The following is an 18,966-nucleotide window of genomic DNA, read 5'->3' as shown; positions in this document are numbered from 1 at the left end:
TTGGAATTATGAATTTTGCATTAAATTAGAATATTGGTAAACACATATTTATAACATAACATAACATAATTTCCACATATTAACATTACTTTTGTAATTGTCGAATTGTAAATGCAATCAAAAGAAGCGAAATGATAATGTTAGGCTATAAACGTACTACATCACGGTCACATGACTCCAGTTCACTTAAAAGCTTTGCATAGTCGTTAGTGGGGTATTTACTGACATATTTGATGCCGTACAAACAAAACGTGAACATTTCTTTAACTTGTGTCAACCGCAGATCTTGTTGTGGGCATTTCACAAAAACATTGACTTTGAAAGACGAAACCAGAATGGCTGAAATGGTAGCTAACTTTTTATTTTACACCGAATATGCACCATGAGAAAAAACACGTTTCTTTGTCAAAGCGCATTTGTTTTTAGTCCCTGTCCGTCAACTCTCCTTTCCTCACCCTCATTTCTATCTTTTATCACAACCTCCCCATCCCTCTTGCTCTGTGTCCCCGGAGTGACTTTGCAAACAGATCTCTTCCAAATATAGAGAGAGTAGTCTAACCATCACTACTGGAATAGAGAGTAGAGACGTAAGTGCTGTGGAGAATCCCCACAGGGAAAACATAGCTGCTGAACAGAGCTGAAGAAAGGCAACGCGCCTGACCAACACTATTGATCTGGAGGACCTAATTACGATTCTTGTGTACGAACGCACACAGGGACAGATAGCCACATGCCGTCCAATCATTTGAGAAAACATGTGGAACACCCATCTTTTATATGCTGTACAGTACACAGAAATAGAGAGTTTGCAACATAACAACCATTTCTAGACGGGTTGAGACCATTCTTGTTTCTAGGAAGCAGCAGTTGATAAGATAATCTCCACTCCCTTTATTTGCTTACTCTAAAGCTTTTAGGAGTAAGCAAAAAAAGTGAAGTGTCTTGGGCAAGACACTTCACCTGAACTTGCTCCTGTGGGAATTGTCCACAGTAGATGACCATTACATGTATGTATGATCTGTATACTTGGCCACATTTTGCATGACTTTCACAGTAAGATTCACAGCAATTTACTGTGAATGTCTTCACAGTAATGTATTGTAATTTCACACCCATGATATTACAATACATTGCTGTGAATGTCTTCACAGCAATGTATTGTAATTTTACATCCATGATATTACAATGCATTGTTGTAAAGGTAAAACTGTATACTGTAACTTCACAGCTTCAATGACTAAGGAATTACTGTGATATTACAGTATGTTACTGGGGAATTACATAATTTTGTTGTACATGCATTACAACAAGGGCCTGTACTTTTACATTTCTATTGTGAAAGCAATGCAGGAGTTGCCAGTAATTTACTGTGAATTTACAATGTGTACTGTGAAAGTAATGCAGATGAGTAGCCAGCAATTTACTGTCAATTTACAATGATAGACGTGCATAACTGTAGTCCCCAGCTCCGGTACTTCCTGGAGGAAGCTCATACAATGGTTTCCTGTCAAATACTATTGGATGACGTGACTAATCACGTTATCCACATACAGCAAGCAAAAATGCACAAAAAGCATCTCACCCGTGAGTCCAGTTGGGTCAAATCAAATAGGCTACACTGTAAAAAAGAAAACTGCCAAACAAAAAACCTTAAATTAAAGTAAAATATTTTCACTGAAATAAAGTGCTAAAGCAATTAATAAACAGGAATTGTCCTTAAAGATTTTACAGGAAAACACTGTAGTGTTACAGATGTTTCCTCTCTTTTCAAAATCCATTGTCTTAAAATGTTACATTCAAATACCTTAAATAAAGTTCTGATGAGAAAAACAGTTTTTTACATTTTTTTTATTAGATTTTTATGATCAAACACAAAAGTAAATACAGAACCTAAAGTTCTACAGGTAGAATAATGTTATTTTACAGCTTTTTCTAACATTTTCCAATCAAAGACGTTCAATAAAAAGACAGCACAAAATGTTCTGTTGGGAACAATTACTATAAAAATGTTAAAACATAAAATATAAAAATATTTGTAGAATTATACAACCATTAATGAATACAGCATTTAATATTTAAACATCTACTTATAAACAGTATAAACAAAAAGTAAGTTTAATTTTTTAAGATTACTTTGAAACATTCTCAACTGAAAATAACAGAAATTACATTGTCCATTTGAAGGAGCAGTGTGCAGGATTTAGTACGTCTAACAATGGTAGGTTCCAACCAATGGATAACTTGTTCACTCACCCTCCTATCCCAAGTTTGTAGGAGAATGTATATTGGCATCATGTTTCCTCTGTCCATTCTGCGCTACTGTAGATGTGGCAGTGCAACCTAGAGGACAAAAAGACAACAATTAGTAAACCATAATGATGAATGTTATTATCAGCAGCTGCCAATAGATCCCCCATCTTGTATGATGGACCTTTGAAGCAGGGTTGGAAACTTAAACACACTATTGATTGTAAAACAGTTCTTGATAGCATCCCAAGGGAATTGATCAAATGCTAAACCCCTTCCAGAAAAAACAACTTTCTAATACCTTAGAAACTACAACTAGGCGCTGGCACGAATGCAGTGCTTCAGCTTCCTACAACTTGTGTAGTGTGGATGTGGCTCTATGAAGACAACAAGAGTTGTTAATATTTTTCTCATTCATTTCATAAGTTTAGAAGGGGGGAACATAGTCTAACAACAGTTAGCTTTTGTTAATGTTACCTCAAGGCAAACTTGTGAGACTTGTTTCTGAAATCCCTTTCTCTTAAAGTGAATACATAAAAAAACAAACAATGAAGCTTACCCTAAAACTAACCACTGGATTGCTTGTCTAACATGACCTAGTCCATAAATGAGGTAAGGGTGGGAACAATCAAACGCACCCTCGCAGGCACTGCGTGTTAGCGAAGTACAACTGGGATTTCGAAGAGGAAGATATGCTTGGTCAATTCTTAATAAAAAAGCAAAAGTAACAAATTGAGCACTTGAGTTTTCATTAGCAGCGCCTAGCTACAGCTGCGGAGCTTCGGTCTATAGAGTGGCGAAGTCACGCCCATCTACTTCCGGTCCATGGGACCTTATTTCGGAAAAATAATGTATTGAAGTCAATGGAGAGAGAAAACATATCTTTCGATCCCGTTTGAATTGTGCCATGAATTACACATATGATGTTTGTCAATCTTAAAAAATCATTTCCATGTCAAAAAAGTCACAGTTTGTCGTAAAACTGTTGAAATATAAGACTATGAAAAATACGCAACTAGAAAGACTACAAATCCCAGAGTCGCGTAAGTGATGTCACAATTGTTTTCCTCCACTAAAATAGAGATAGCTAAGATAAGATAACGCCATATAGATAGAATCTATCTATATGGCGCTGGCTAAGATAAGATAACTTTAACAAGATGCCTGTGTGCTTAGTACCAGGTTGTTATCATACCAGCAATGGGTCTTGCTCGTTCTTTTGCTTCCCGTCTGATGAAAGGACCAGGAGTGGCTTGATCAAGTTAGCTACCTAGCTAGTAGCTAGTACGTTAGTTAGCATTACAGCCTTGTCATTTTTATTAGCCTTAACATGAAGTAACATTAAGTAACCCAAAATGTTAAACAGTAAGAGTAGTAGTCATATTTCGTGAACCCTTTGAAGAGTACTGTCACCGGTGTGGTCATTCTATAATACACAATTTAAGCCCGGGGGAGAAATGCTAACGCTAACGCTAGCGATCTTTTCTACTTCATGCTATCTGCACAAATGGTTGACATTAAACATTAAAACGACCAGGCAGTTCAGAGAGAATCAAAGGAAGGCAGGCAGGCAGCTTTGCATGACATTCTTCAGGACGTGTTTCATTGTGGTGATAGTGAGGGTAGTCAATCGTTTTGTTGACAAGACAGTAGTGACGGCCATCTTGGTGACGTGTGTTGTTGACCAGAGATGTAGTTCATTGAGCGTTTCACACAAACACATGTGTTACTTCACAGTTTTACGACACTTTTTTTTTTTTTTGACTTGCAAAATAATTTGTTTAATTGACAAACATCATATGTGTAATTCGTGGCACAATTCAAACGGGATCGAAAGATAATCTTTCTCTCTCCATTGACTTCAATACATAATTTTTCCGAAATAAGGTCCCATGGAGGTCCACCGGAAGGGGAGGGACTTCGCCACTCTATACCGCTAACAGTCTATTTCCTTAAAATGGTACATATCGCTGAATCTATATTTTCATCTTCAGTTGATGAAATCTGCATAATGTCCCTGTACAATAAGATTCGAGCATTTTGTAATCCAGTGAGGAAATTCAAGACCAGTAAATATTGATTGATTAAACAACACTAAATAAAATTGTAGGGTTTTCTTCAAACTCAGACTCTCTGCTGCGGCTGTACCTCAAAAGACAAAACAATTGTCTGATGATCTTTGTTGAAAAAGGTCTGATTGTCCTGTACATGTACAATGTGGGGTATTTTTAAATACTTTACTAAACCACATTGAATATTATGTTAGACACAAGTTATTACTCACATATCAAAGTCTTTTCATCTGCAAGATGGAAGAATAGCTGGGTGCTGCCTGGAGAAACTGATGAGGGACACAGGCTGGCATCAGCAGCTTTCCACACAGCCATCACATATTCTCTTCCATAGTCTTTACTGTCCACTGGTGCTCTGTCAAAAGAGTGAACATCACAGCTGTCATGTTAACCCTTTGTTACACAACATACATACATGCGTCAAAAGTGACCCGAATTAGTTTTAATTGTAAATATCTTTGCAATAAATTACTTTAATCATTCAGGATTCCAGGTATTCCTCAATTAACCTGTTTTGGATCAACACCAATTTTAATTTTTCCTTTCTTACTTTTTTAATACAAATCATGTTTGTATCACTACACTTCTAAGGCACAACATGGGTAAAAAATGATCCTTATTATTTTTGCTATATTATTTCATGCATGGCTGAGTGTTTCTTTACTATACATTTTCAAATCTATTCCTTTAGTCATTAATATTCAAAGTATTAATTAAATGCCTTGTTCTTGATTACCACAAATCATTATTTTCATTCTCCCGTTCTTAAATGATGAACTAAAATAGTTTAGGCCAAGTGTGATAAAAATGCAAAAAAAAATACATACTATAATTTTAGCAGTGATTTGGACCAAGCATGTATGATGTAGTAATACAAAAACTATTTTAGTTCACAGTGTGACATTAGCTAGTCATGTTAGCTTGTAATATATAGAGCAGAGCTAACTAGCAAGTTAGCTAAACGTTAGCGGTTAGCCATTTATGCTATGCTAGCTGTAACTAGAACATAACTATATGTCACGGCCCAAACTGTGTCCCTGTGTGTCCCTGTTTGTTCCCCTGTGTGTGTGGAGGGGGTGTGGTTTCCCTTGCAGGCAGCAGCCTGATTGCACTCACCTGGCCGACCGGCTCAGCTGTCCCTCATCAATCCAATCAAGACACAGCATATCTACTCCAGTCTCCCAGCAACTCACCGCCAGATTGTTTTCTACAACAGTGGTATTGCATCCTCCTGGCTGCTCAATTCAGTTATTCCTGTCTGCGTGTTATTCTGTACTTTTTTGTAATTAGTTTCTCCTTGTGCTTCCAGTGCGATCCCTCAGCCATCGGCCACCAGAGCTTCCAGCCAACCTGCTTGCTTCTTCCTTCACCATACCTGCCTGCCCTGTTCTCAGTCCAGCCTGAACTGCCTACCTCCACTCCGGACCTCCATAGTCTCCAAACCATAAACCATTTTAAACATCTTCAGTCATTGCCTGCGCCTGGGTCCTGTTTAAAACATAATCCTAACACTATAACTATAACTGAACATTAACTAACTGGATACCACTGTAAGAAAGCTGTGAAACTTGGCGACAACACTGTGACACCCCGCTGCATGTTTATGTGTAATTCTCCCGTGTTGGAGATGAGAGGGTGGCGCAGCAGCACTGCAATAAGCTGTAAGCTAACGTTAGCTGCCACCTGTTAAGCCCGGTTTCCCGGGCGCAACATCTTGCAAGAAACAGCATCTCAGGGCTTCTTAACATTTAACAACCTATTAATGATAACGGGAAGAAACTCAGCTAACTAGAAGAAGAAACGTAACCTTAAATAAAAAATAAAACATTCACAAACTAAGGATATTCTAAATACATGTTTAACTCCATTACAGTCGCAGGACTCACCAGATCTCAAGTCTTCTGTTCTTTGTTGACGACGTCCCGATGCTCATATTTAACGTGTAGATGTAAAACGATCCCGATATTAATCCATAAACTCCTGCAGCAGAAATACAGGAGACCCGCTCAAACTGACGTGGATGTTTCAAATGTGAACGACAGGCGCAGACAGTTCTCATTGGCAGGTTTCTTCGATGACGTTTATATTAACCAATCAGGAGTGTTGTGGACTCATTCCAAACATGCCTGACTTGTCTGCCGTTTTGGCTGAATTCTATTTCAAGTGCCGTAGCTCTGGCTGTCGGCCAGAATCCGAAAACCATACATTATACTGCATGTAAGACTATAACTAACCCTTATTACTGTATATTAACCAATGGGGGAAAAAACACAGCAACATAACACATAAATAAAACAAGGATAACTGTGACTTATTGTTGAGTAAATAACAGTGTGTGTTTTAAACCTTGGTCCTCCATGCAGAGATTTCTCCACTTTCTATGATTTTTATTTTTTTAAATGATATTGTCAACTGTAGATGTTTACAATATAGTAAGTTAGGAATTTCATGAAAACATATTTATTTACTTTTGTTTCAACATTGGATATTTTGTGTTTGTGGTGGATTCAATCGAATATTGAGAAAATGATTTATGTAAAAATGTTTGACACTTTTCTTTTACAGTTTCATGTGTAGGTACCTTAAAATTACAAAGAAATATCTTAAAGTCTTATAATAGTAATACACTTTTATATTACGAGGAGTTACATATTTAATTGCAGATAATAATTTTTATTTTACATACATCTGCATGTATTTTCTGAAAGTGCAAAAATACTGTAAATATGATATAGTAAATTTACTTTAAAAAAAAAATGAAATAAATGTTATTTGTTGTTGTCAAAATACTTAAAATAATGTTTTGGGTTGTTAATTTATAGTTCATATCTGTAATTTTACGGGATTTTGCAAGTTATTTAAAAAAAACATAATTACTATAAAAAATTAATTATTTCCTGTAAAATTAGGATCTTTTTTTACAGTGTATAGAATGTCTCAGTTCAAATCTTCCAGACGGTTTGAGAAGTAAGCTATGCTGCAGGACACACGCCGGTTAGAATAGTCTATTCTGCACATGTGCAATGCTGCACAATTCAAATTTTACAGTAATGGGTTGTGCTATTACAGATGATTTTGAGTACAGTGCTTTACTGTGAAATAATAGTTAAATAATGTCAAATCCAATTTTACTGTAGTTTTATAGATATTTTGTTGTGATATTACAGGGGCTTTTTATTACAATATTTCTCTGTAATATGATACTCTTAAATGCTGTGAAATCCTTGCAATGTTTACAATGTTGTTGTGATATTACAGAGGATTTTGATTGCAGTATTTTATTGTGAAATAATAGTTAAATGCTGTGAAATCCAAGGATACAGTCCTTTTTACATGTATTTGTTGGGATATTACAATATGTCACTGTAAAATAATACTGTTGAATGTAGTGAAATGTGTAATGTGTATTTGTAAAGCGCTTTGAGATTCATTGATAAAGCGCTATAATGAATATAAGGATTATTATTGAAGCTCCACAGGAGCACATGCACAAAAGCAGAGAGAGAAATCACATTTTCTGACTTCCCCTTCGGGATCTACTCTGTCAAAAAGCTTTCATTACATCCTCAGGTCTGTAAGATCACAGGCAAAAGTGAGATACCTAGATCTGGAACACAACTCAGTTAAGGCAGGAAAACAGGTGCAGTAATGAGATACAATAGACCAATTGGTTCCGTGATTATTGGCTAAGGGGAGAAAAACCTGTGTACCGGGGACAGCTCCTGGATCAGCGCTCGGGAAAGGGAAAGTTAAACCAGAACACAGAGTCAAAGAAGACTTACATCCATGGTCCTTGTCATTTCATTTTTGCATTTTCTCTTTCCTGTGGTATTTTGTAAAAACACTGTCATTGTGTCATGTCTGGTTTCACTTCCAGTTTTCCCACATGTAATTGTTTGCCATGCCCTAGATCTATCTACCTTAGTGTAAAAACTGCTACTCGTGTGAAATATAGTTTTTGCTTAACAGTATCTGCTGCTCTGGTCAGGTAAACGTTAGCATGCCTCCTGTCTAAATCAGAGAAAGGTTTAATTTATTTGTATGTATTAGCCCATTACATTAACAAACCAACTTCAATGTTGCATACGGTTGCATCTTCAAAAGGTATGAAGGGACAGTTCACTCCTAGTGAGCCATTTTCACCCAAATGGCATGGGTAGTTGCTAGCGGACACATTTATTGCTGTATACCTCAATTAATATGCTCTCCGTAGTACACTGCCTTGTCACTATAAACCCTTGGGCAGTGTGTACATTTCGACAGGGTAGCAGTGTCTCAAATCGCACACGGCTGTACTGCCCTTACCGGAACTGACAATCGCCGCTTTTAGCTAGCTGTCTAGCAACGTTATCATTCAAGGTAGCAAATAATTACAGACTACTCATGTAACCTTAGAAAAAAACATTTAAAAACCCACATGTATTACTATTTTTGTTGTAGTGCTGTGATGACCGGAGCCCTTCTGATATGTAGCGCAGATGGAGGTAGTTAAGTGTGAGAAGTTTTCAGCGTTCCAGGCTCAACTGTTTGAACATAATGAGTGCACCATACGGGTTCTCATATTGCATTTTGCCATATGTCTCATTGGGACACACTTATGCCCTCAAAATAGCACATTTAAGTACAGAAGTAAAATGAGACACAGCATATGGCATGTCAGATGTACTACTCAGTACCCAATGTGGGGTGAATTATTTTTGTTAGCAGTTCTCAAGACAACAATATCAAACCGGAATCAGCCTGTTCTGAAAAAGCATATTTGGTTTGTGCATAGTAGCGTTTAAAAAGAAGAGCCCTGGAATGAATATCCTGATTACGTGTAGACTTTGTGTGCAGCTGCACCTAACATTTCCCAAGTACATAATTCTGTGCACTCAGGTGTACCTTCAGATGAGAGTACAGTGAAGAGCACATTGTGACTGTGTGCATGTGGTGTGTGCACAAATCCGTGTGAATAAAAACAAAAAAACCTGAACAAAACGCTCTATAATCTTCTTACAGAGGACAAGATTATTTAACAAGAGGGCAGCAAGGATTTTGTTAATACAACCTTTCCTCTCTGAACAAGCTGCAACTACCGTATGCACTGCTTCACCCTTTCACAGATAAATATGTTTCATACAAACCACTACTTCCTCATAGAGTTCATCCAAGGTCAACTGCACATATCGTATGTAAACGCAACACAAGCCTCAAACATAGCCTCTCTCTCAACAAGATTTAAAATCTGATTACCCAATGGCGACCCACTTAAATGATGTTCATTGCACAACACAACACTAAAGTACTCCAAAGAGGAAACAACCAACTGACACATTCCTAGATCTGTACCAGTTTTAGTGCAAAACCTGTTGAGTTTGTTATACAATGGTGTAAGGGTATAGGTCATGATCAGTGGCGGCCGGTCCATAGGGGCGCTAGGGGCGCCGCCCCACCTCTTCCCATATTGAAAAAAAAAAAAAAAAAAAAAAATTAAAATTAAAATGAAAAAAAAAAAATATGTTTAAAAAAATATATATATTTTTATTTTTATTTTTAATGAACAAGGTAAATATTATATAATTGGTATCAGTAAAATGTATAATCTACAATAAAATCTCGTTTAAAATTGTGTTACGATGTCTAAAGTTACTGATAAGTCACATGTTTCCTGCCTGGCCTTGCCCATGCACCTTCTCTCGTCTGGGCGCTAAGAGAGGAGCCTTCAACCAGTGCAGCAGCAGCCACTAGCAGCTGACTGTTGCTATCTGTAACGTGTAAACTATGCCGCGAAAATATAATTTCAGCCAATCAGCGTCGTCAAAGATGACGGTCACCGGGCGCCAATGTCAGCGCCCAGTGCAGTCTGTGAGTAGTTTGGACAGTGACTCGTATCCGGTTGACGCAGTAGTTGATGAGGATGGCTTCGTGTGCAGGTGGAGTCTCCGGACCTCGGTCCCCGCCTAATTCTGTTCAAGAGCTAATCTCCAATCCTTTCGAAAGGAGAAGTTTGGCAGATAAATTGTTGCTTAAAGACCTTGGACCGGACCAACCCGATTTGAATATATCGCAGCAATCTCGTGAAAAAGACAAAATTTATACACGAGGCTTCACAAGTAGCTGGTACACAAGAAAGGCTTGGCTAGCTGGATGCAAACAGGTAAATGCTGTCTTTTGTTTCCCATGCTTGGATATCACTTTATATGTAGAGAGGAGGTTTCCCATGGTTGTTAGAAGTTTATTAATAAGTGGGCATTTATCACAGAAGTGATTGTTCTGTCTCCACGTTTGTTGCATTGTCTGTGATGTATTTTCCAACGGTTATAGCTCCTGTTCTGTCCCAGCAACACTACACGGTTTGCAGCTCCACCACATTTTTGGTTTATCTTCGGTGTCCCCTTAAAATCTGCTTCCCATCGGACTAAAACCTCCACGTAATCTGAAGACAGATACTTGAAGTTATTTAAACCTTTTGCAAACTTTATGTTCTTTCTTGCTCTAGCCTTGCCAGTTACATTGTACATAACACATATATTATCATTATGCTAACTGGTTGTTCGTGTTAGACGATGTAGCTTTTTCATTTCTGAGTTATTGCTATATGTAAATAAGCCTGTTTGTAAATAATCCTCAGAGAAACAAAGAAAAAACACAATTTATGACATTTTGTGCTGTGGTTATTTTTTTTAAATTGCATTTATTCACAGTTCAGTTTGAAATGCTGTAGTGACTTGTATTGAACCACTTAAATATTTATAATTAATGCTACTGAAAAGATGCTATTAATTTTATATCTCACATGCAGTTCACTGTAAAGCTACTTGGTGAAGGTGTTGGTTCATAAAACATGAACAGTTTTAAGAAAGAAAAAAACAGACCAGTTCTGAGAACACAAATTCCTGGTAAAGTAGTAGATGTTCAGGTTGATAAATAATATTTTCCACACTGAAGATTATGGAGGTATTGATCAGTCTTCTCATATTTTTAAGCCTCGATTTCTCCTTTCCCCCCCCCTCTAACATCACCAGAAGTCATCATTTAAGGGGTCATTTCTCGAAAAATAAATTCCGGGGGGAAACCCCCCGGACCCCCGGGTAGGTCACTTACGGTACGTCAAGAGCCCCACCAAAAAAAAAGACCACCGGCCGCCACTGGTCATGATGTCATTAAATCCCAAATAACCTCTTCCCTTGAGGAGACCTAATGTGCACATTCATTTTCAAAGCAATCTGATGGGACTCCCGAGTGTTCAATATAAAACAATTGTGTAACAAATAATCTTACAAATACAATGTGTAAAACATATGTACAGTATAAATGAAATAATAATTAAATACATTCAAATGTTATTCATATTTTTACAATCATGGTTTGACAGGAAAAACAATTATTTCAAAATACCCATTTTCAAATGTCTGTTTTTATTTCGTAACGCCATAGTTCCCAATGGCCCCTTTTAATATAACACATTTTATATTACTAACGTCACTTTTAATAATGACATAACTGTTTTATAATATGATGTGACTCTTCATGGCAGTGGTGTTGTTACTGCTCTTACCTTTCAGCCAATCACCTGCCTCTGTTTTACTAGCAAACACATATCAACATCTGCTACCACATTTAGCACGTTAGCTGTTAGCTAAAGCAACAACAATGGAAAAGTTATTCTTTTTCATTTTGACTTAAGATCATATTTATTTATTTTTACATTTTTGTATATTTTCTGGGACTGTTGCAAAAACCAAGCAGTTCATAGACATCAGATTTAAAAACGAGAAGAGGTTAACATATTAAAAACCCCACTAAAGATTTTATGAGTTTTCAATGTAATTATTATTTATCCTCTGAGTTGTGCTGATTCAAATCTATAGTAACAAATAGTCACAACCGTCCCCGTTCCTGAAAGAAAAGGGAGTTGGTCCTTAAGCTTACTGCTGTATTTACACCCTCCACATTAAAGAGGTTTCTGAGGAGCCATTGTAAAGCTCAATGTGGTTGGCTTAAACAGTATCTGGTAGTTCTGACACCTAATTTTTGGTTAATCCAAAAATGGTCAAAGAGGTTCATCATCAATGGGGCATCCTCTGACGGCACAAACCATTCCATCAAATTAGCCATGGCCTAAATCATGCATGAAATTGCTAATTGCAGGCTTCTACTTATAGCGTAAAAATATATATGGGATGCTGGTCATAAAGTGTCAAATTAGGACACCAAACGTCTTCATCAAATGATTTATCTACAATTTTTGTCACGTCTATCTTTCAACAAACTCTATAATTATATTCATACTTATAATATCTTGTTATTTAGAGGTAAATGTTTTTTTCTTAATAATCCATTTAAGACCCTTAACAAGCTCCCATAATCCACTTTGAGAACCACTGTAATGAACAGTTCTAATCTGTAATGTTTTAATTAATCCTCTTGAGTGTCATTTTGAAACTGTACTCCTGAGCTGATCTACGTAAGGGGAAAAACAACATTAGGTATTTACCGTTCAGCCATTGTTACTTACTTCATTTTTCTAATGATGGATTTGGAGTTGCGGAGGAAGGTTGGCTTTAGTTTATTATAGATATTTGTGAGGAATATAGATGGACAGACCAAATCAATGGTGTCGCAGTTGGTGAAGGTGGGACAGTCCTTTCTTTCTTATGTAATGAATTTTAAACACACCTAATGACATTTCTTTGAGAAAGAAAATCCTTTTAACTGTTCCAACCGAATCCCTGATGATCAAAAGAGTGGACGAGCAGCTTCAATGGTTCACACAGAAAGGAATAAACATGGAATCCGTGAATCATCTACAGGACAATGCCTGGACTAACAACACATCAAAGCAAAGTGTAACATCAAACTACAAACGCAACGTGTGTGTCTGTGTGTATGCAAGTGTGTAGAGAAGAGTTTAGCAAAGTCTTCTCTAGAACAGACTTTTTTGACGTATCCGTCATTGATACAAATTCAGTTTTTAAAGGCTTTTAAACTCTAAAGGTTACATTTTTAGGTTGTCAGTTATGAAATCACACAAGCTGAGGTCAAGTGTTCAGAAAATCGAACGTTTAGACATTTTGAACTTTTGTACAGACAGATAATCCCCCTAATACCAGAAAAAAAAACGTTCTAGGTAATCTTGGTCAAGAGAATCAAGGACCCTTGGTTTCCTATGGAGACAGCGGTGCTTCCCCATTACGAGGAGGCGCTACTTGATGTACCCAATCGTGCACAAAGACTTCTAATTATTTAAACTGTGACCTCTATTAACGCTGACCTTTCGATGTGCAACCAATCAGATAACAGGTGTATGAAGCACAAAATCTAGCAGGGGACGTAGCCAGGGAAACTCACTAGTTGTTTTCGCTGCGCCTAAGTGAGCAAAAAGCTAATTGCGCATCATCTATTCTAACTGAGTTTTTTTAATTTCTGAATACCCTATAAAGGGACTCTACAACAGGCATACCCTGGAATACAGACACTTGAAACAAAAGATTTGCATGTGCATTAAAATCCTTATTTTCTTTTGTCGTGTACCATTATGTTCTAGGGATCTGGTTCATCATTTTGATTATGAATCCATACATTATGGGATACAGTGGTACATTCCTTTAAGAATATTGATCATCAGATCAGGTCACCATCACTATAAGGTTTTCATTTGTTGTATATCAGTGTCAACAGTATATAATGATTTGCAGGGAAATAAAACAAATAACAATGTTTTAGTAAGAGTAGATGATGTAAAATACAACATGTAGTTGTGTTGCAGATTTTTCCAGAATGATGAGGGTAAAAATCCCTTGCTGCCTCCTAATCCAGCACACTCTATGTCATTGTCATTGTCTGGAATCATGGCAGACGCTTTTGCTCAGGATGAGGATTATGCCCAATCCGTCATGAAGGAAGTGTGTGTGTGTGTGTGTGTGTGTGTGTGTGTGTGTGTGTGTATGTGTGTGTGTGTGTGTGTGTGTGTGTGTGTGTGTGTGTGTGTGTGTGTGTGTGTGTGTGTGTGTGTGGGGCTTTTGGTGTGGGTGTAATCTGGGAGCTCTGCCACACTGCCTTCTTTCTCTGACATGACAATATAGCTCTCCTGTTTCCTTTGTCCCTGCGAGGGTAAGTAGTGACCTAAGAACCTGAGGGATTTTTGCAAAGACTTTGTGCATGAATCTTCACTGCAGTCAGATAACGTGGTCCACAGTTATGAAAATATGACGGATACATTTCAATCTCGATTGCTGTTTAGGGCGTTCCAGTTGTTCTGGGAAGAGGGAATATCTGAGTTCCCAGTCGGATATTTCAACTGTGAGGTGGGAGATCATCATTCAAAATGGAGTCTCTGCATATTATGAACACTTTGATAATGCAACATTTGTAGCTCTTCTGAGCCACATTAAATCCACTGTACATATGGTACTGCTTATATTCTATCTGTGGATATGTTGCTACGTAGTTTGTATTCACAAAATAAAAATACAGCATAGTTATCAACCGCCAGTGCTAACAATGGCTAACCCGAGGTGATTGCTAAAGCTGTAAACAAGGCGAACAGCTTTCTTGCGGGCTTTTTCCAACTTGTGCTCCTGGAACGCAGTCATCTCAAATGTGATGTCATTCCCAGTTCCGACTTCCGAGATACAATGTTAATGCATTAATTATAATAACTTTCTCCTTCCCTTTTACTTATGTTCCTTTCTCTGCTGTGCTTCTTAAATAAAAACATCCATCTAATGTGTCATTATAGAGAGGTCAGAGGCCTCTTTTTAGATCCAGCAGTAGTGTATTATTGTGCATACTAGAATACTTTTAGAACTTTTTATGTTTTGTGTAAATATTTCAAATTTTGAAGAGGGATTACAATATCAGACTATATTATAAAACATCATATTATGTACACAATTCCCTATAGGCATATAGGAAATGTATTTAATTTAAATGTTTTTCAATGCTGCTTCACTGATACAGGAAGGATTGGTTCTGCACACGCCCCTCCCTTGTCAGTCTCTCTGTCACATCTCCAGCTCAGCAGCAGCACATGCAGCTTCAGATGAACATGACACGGAGCTCCAGCGCTTCTTCAAGAACATCACCTCAGAGAACCACACTCCTAGCGGATTGCTTTGGCCAGGAAGCACGCCCCTCTGCCACCAAACACGGTGGAAGCACTGTGGGGAGGCAGTTATGCTCAACCACTTCAAGCTGCGTCAAACGCCTCACAGTTAGCTAAAAATCGGAAATGGGAACTTCTAAATAAAAGCATATAGGCTTGTTTGTTATCAGCTTTTTGTATACAAAAATAAGATATATGAGCCATTGAAATGTTCTTATTATTCAAACGTTTAATTATTTTGGGATGAAAAACAGAAGTCTCTTCATTTTACATAAACACATTTGAATTTCACAAATAATTGTTATAAAATATGTGTAACTGATTTTATTTCCATTGTCTATACAGCCATTTAATGAAACTATGTATAGACGGTAAAGTACCTTGGTCAAACAAATACCTTCGACATAAATAACTTTCTATCTAGCAACCATTTTTGCTGTAGCTGCGGTCACGTTTTGCTAGCTGGAGTTTTATTTTGAAATATGACACCGGACGTTTTAGCTTATGCACACTGTTAAACTTTACAAATCCATCGACAAGCCAGTCATATCTTCCCTCGTCGAGGAACTTCAGTGCCCATACAGCACCTCACTGTGTCTCTTCCTCTCGCTTCAGTTTCTCGTACCTTTGCACCACCACCGGGGGTTCCGCCGGAACGCTCGCCGAAAGAAGAGCGACATGGCCCGCGTGGTGGTTGAAGGGATGCCGGAGGCGGCCGCCGGAGGAGGAGGGATGCTGAACCGACGGAAAAGCAAAGCCAGGCGGAGAAAGCGAAAGGAGTTGTTCGCCATCCAGATGTGCTTTGCCGGGGTAATGCTCGGGCTTGTCGTAGGGCTCAAGTCTGTGGCTCAGAAAGCAGGTAAGGGGCAGTTTAGACTTCCTTGTCTCCTATTGTCAATTAAAATTAATGTTTATTTTGTTAAGAGGATAGCGTTTATTCGAAGTTTTGGCAAGCAGGAACAACAGGCAGTTTGGAGGCAAACGAAACATACTGTCATGGTTATATTTAAGCATTTCCTGATAATCTTGTGCTTTTTGTGACATTCAACATTTCTAAAACAACACATTAATATGCCAACATATAAAATATAGGCCTACAGACAAGGTTTCAATATAACTAATGTAAAATATCTGACTTTTTTTTAAATCAAGGAATGGTTGTAGGCTGTAACATGTGGATTTATGAACACGGGCACACAAATAAACAAATGCAATTGGGTACCAAATATAGTACAACCTATAAACTTATCATTGAATAAGCTGTCACATGTATTAAGAAAATAAAGACCCCAATAGGATTAGATCTGTATCAGATTTGTTGTTAGGGTACACTACAGCTTTATGGGTATCAGTGCAAACATTTACAACCACTGTAAAGAACGAAACAACAACATGCCTTCTTCTTGCAGCTCAACATCTGTAACTAATAATCCCCTGGAAATGGTAGTGTTGACTCTGCTGCTCTGTGAATTACTTAACAGAAATCCACAGCTACAGTAAGCAGAGGCAGCTGATGGGCTGGATATTAATTTGTTGTAGGTACGCCGGCAGCTTATTCTGAGAACACTGGTGACATTGACTCAATGTCAAGCTTGAGGGCAATATTCTTAACTGGAATTATCATTCTAACAGCTTATCACCTCTAGCCGGGATCTTCATATCCACTGGGTTATCAGTATTCATCTTATCATAATGGAGGTGTCAGTTATAGGGCTGCACAATTAATCAAAATGTAATCGAAAAAAAAAGGGCAACATCCAATTCCCAGAAAGTGCAATATGGGTTGAAGGCAAAAATTATTGAAAATATTCTATATAAAATGTTTTGTTTCTGCAAAGAATGTGTGGCCTACAAACAGTATTCTAAACTTAATAAAAAAATCATTGTTTTGTTACAGACCCACACCATTATCATTATTATATTTTTTCAATGATAATGGGAGTTATATTTCAAAAATGGTAATTCCCTCTAATCTAATATTCACATCACATTTGTACTATCAGTCAAAAATAATCACAATTGGTAATTTTTTCCAAATCATGCAGCCCTAGTCAGTTATAACATTTAAGTAGTGTAAAATAGTATGCGCCAATAATTTAGTGTCTTTGTCAGCTGCTGGGTGTTACTAAAAATAACCAGTGATGTCATCAGGATGTGAATGAAACAATTATTATAGCTGTATAGAATCATATTAAGGACCAGGGTCTTCTTGTCCATCTTTCAAAACACATTGTTGATAACCTCTATTAGTAGTACCAGAGGGATAGCATATATGTTAGGATGTTCTACTGTTAGTGCTAATGTTACTGTTGATTGCTCACTGACTGACTTTTCTTGATAATGTGCTGCTGACCATAAGGATTTTTGGGCACCGTATTACATATGTTCTCAGCTAGGGCACGAATCATCCTCTTGATTGACATCTATGATTTAGAAAAGTTCATGGTTTAAAAGGAGTCAGCAGGGTGCAAACATTTGAAAGATTGCAATGAAAAACAATTATCATTCTTCCATTATTTCATTATATTTAGTTGACTTCACTTATTGAACTTTTTTTTAAGCAGATTCAATTTAAGTTAACTTAAGTCATCTCAGCATGAAACCAGTGCTGCACAATTAGTTAAAAATAACTTATTGCGATTATTTTTGACTACTTTGTATTGCGATTTTGATCATATTTAGATTTATTGTGAAACCCTCATGAGAACTAGGGATGTTAAAAAATGTGAGTAAGAGGACCTTGATATAAAATGTTCCCTGGTTTGCAAAATGATTTTTGAACATTTTATTTCAAACTTGATGTTTTGAGATTGCAACCCCAAATATAATCTAGTTTCAGTCAAGGTTTGCCCTTTTTGATTAAATTATGATTGATAACATTCCTCTAAGTAAAAGCCGATACTGCCTCAGCCAGAAAATTGACAAATCATTTCAGCGCCAAACTGAATGTCAGAACACTTTAACGTCAACGATGACCTTGCCTGATAAACGTGTTCTGAGTTGCTGATTGACCAGGACCTCTTCTCATGTTGAGTTGCCCTACGGCCGCACTAAGGTTTTCAAGGTCTTGGACACACAAACAACCACTCTTTCTAAGGTGTGTGTGTGATCCTCATAGCTTCGCTTTCCCCCCACGGCTCTGTGCACAAACACGTGGATGTGCACCCAACTCTCCACCCTGTCCTCCATCTGTCCTTATTTCACCACCATCCCTCTAAGCTCATGCATTCATCTACCTCTCACCTCCTGGAAAAACACAAGGTAAAAGCTAAACCCAGGACAAAAGCACTAAAGGAAGGAGGATTACCCTTATGAGCAAACACATGTTGCTATCATCTGGAGGTTTTAATATCAGTGACCCTTGCTACTCAAGCCAAAGTCCCTCCATCATCCATCTGTGAGAAATCTAAAAGATGTATGTACCAGCCAGACAAATGGTCATACTATAGAGAAGCCACTAATGGCTGTTTGGTATATCTGGTATACAGCATTAGTCTCCAGATGATCTCATTACATAATATAAAACTCGGTGGGTCCCCTTTTCCTTGCACGCTAGAG

General features: G+C 37.6%; 1 protein-coding gene across 1 annotated transcript in view; it reads left to right on the top strand.

The window, feature by feature from the left end:
* The first annotated feature begins 15,953 nt into the window (after positions 1-15,953).
* Positions 15,954-18,966, top strand: part of slc24a3 (solute carrier family 24 member 3) — a 112,065-nt gene continuing 109,052 nt past the window's right edge. The window contains exon 1 of the mRNA XM_034122149.1: positions 15,954-16,267. Within this exon, the coding sequence (XP_033978040.1) occupies positions 16,087-16,267 (181 nt within the window). The 5' untranslated portion in view covers positions 15,954-16,086. The remainder of the gene's footprint in view (positions 16,268-18,966) is intronic.

The sequence above is a fragment of the Trematomus bernacchii genome, unplaced genomic scaffold, assembly GCF_902827165.1.
Source record: "Trematomus bernacchii unplaced genomic scaffold, fTreBer1.1, whole genome shotgun sequence".
In the NCBI taxonomy this organism is placed as follows: Eukaryota; Metazoa; Chordata; class Actinopteri; order Perciformes; family Nototheniidae; genus Trematomus; species Trematomus bernacchii.
This window is presented reverse-complemented; position numbering and strand designations above follow the sequence as displayed.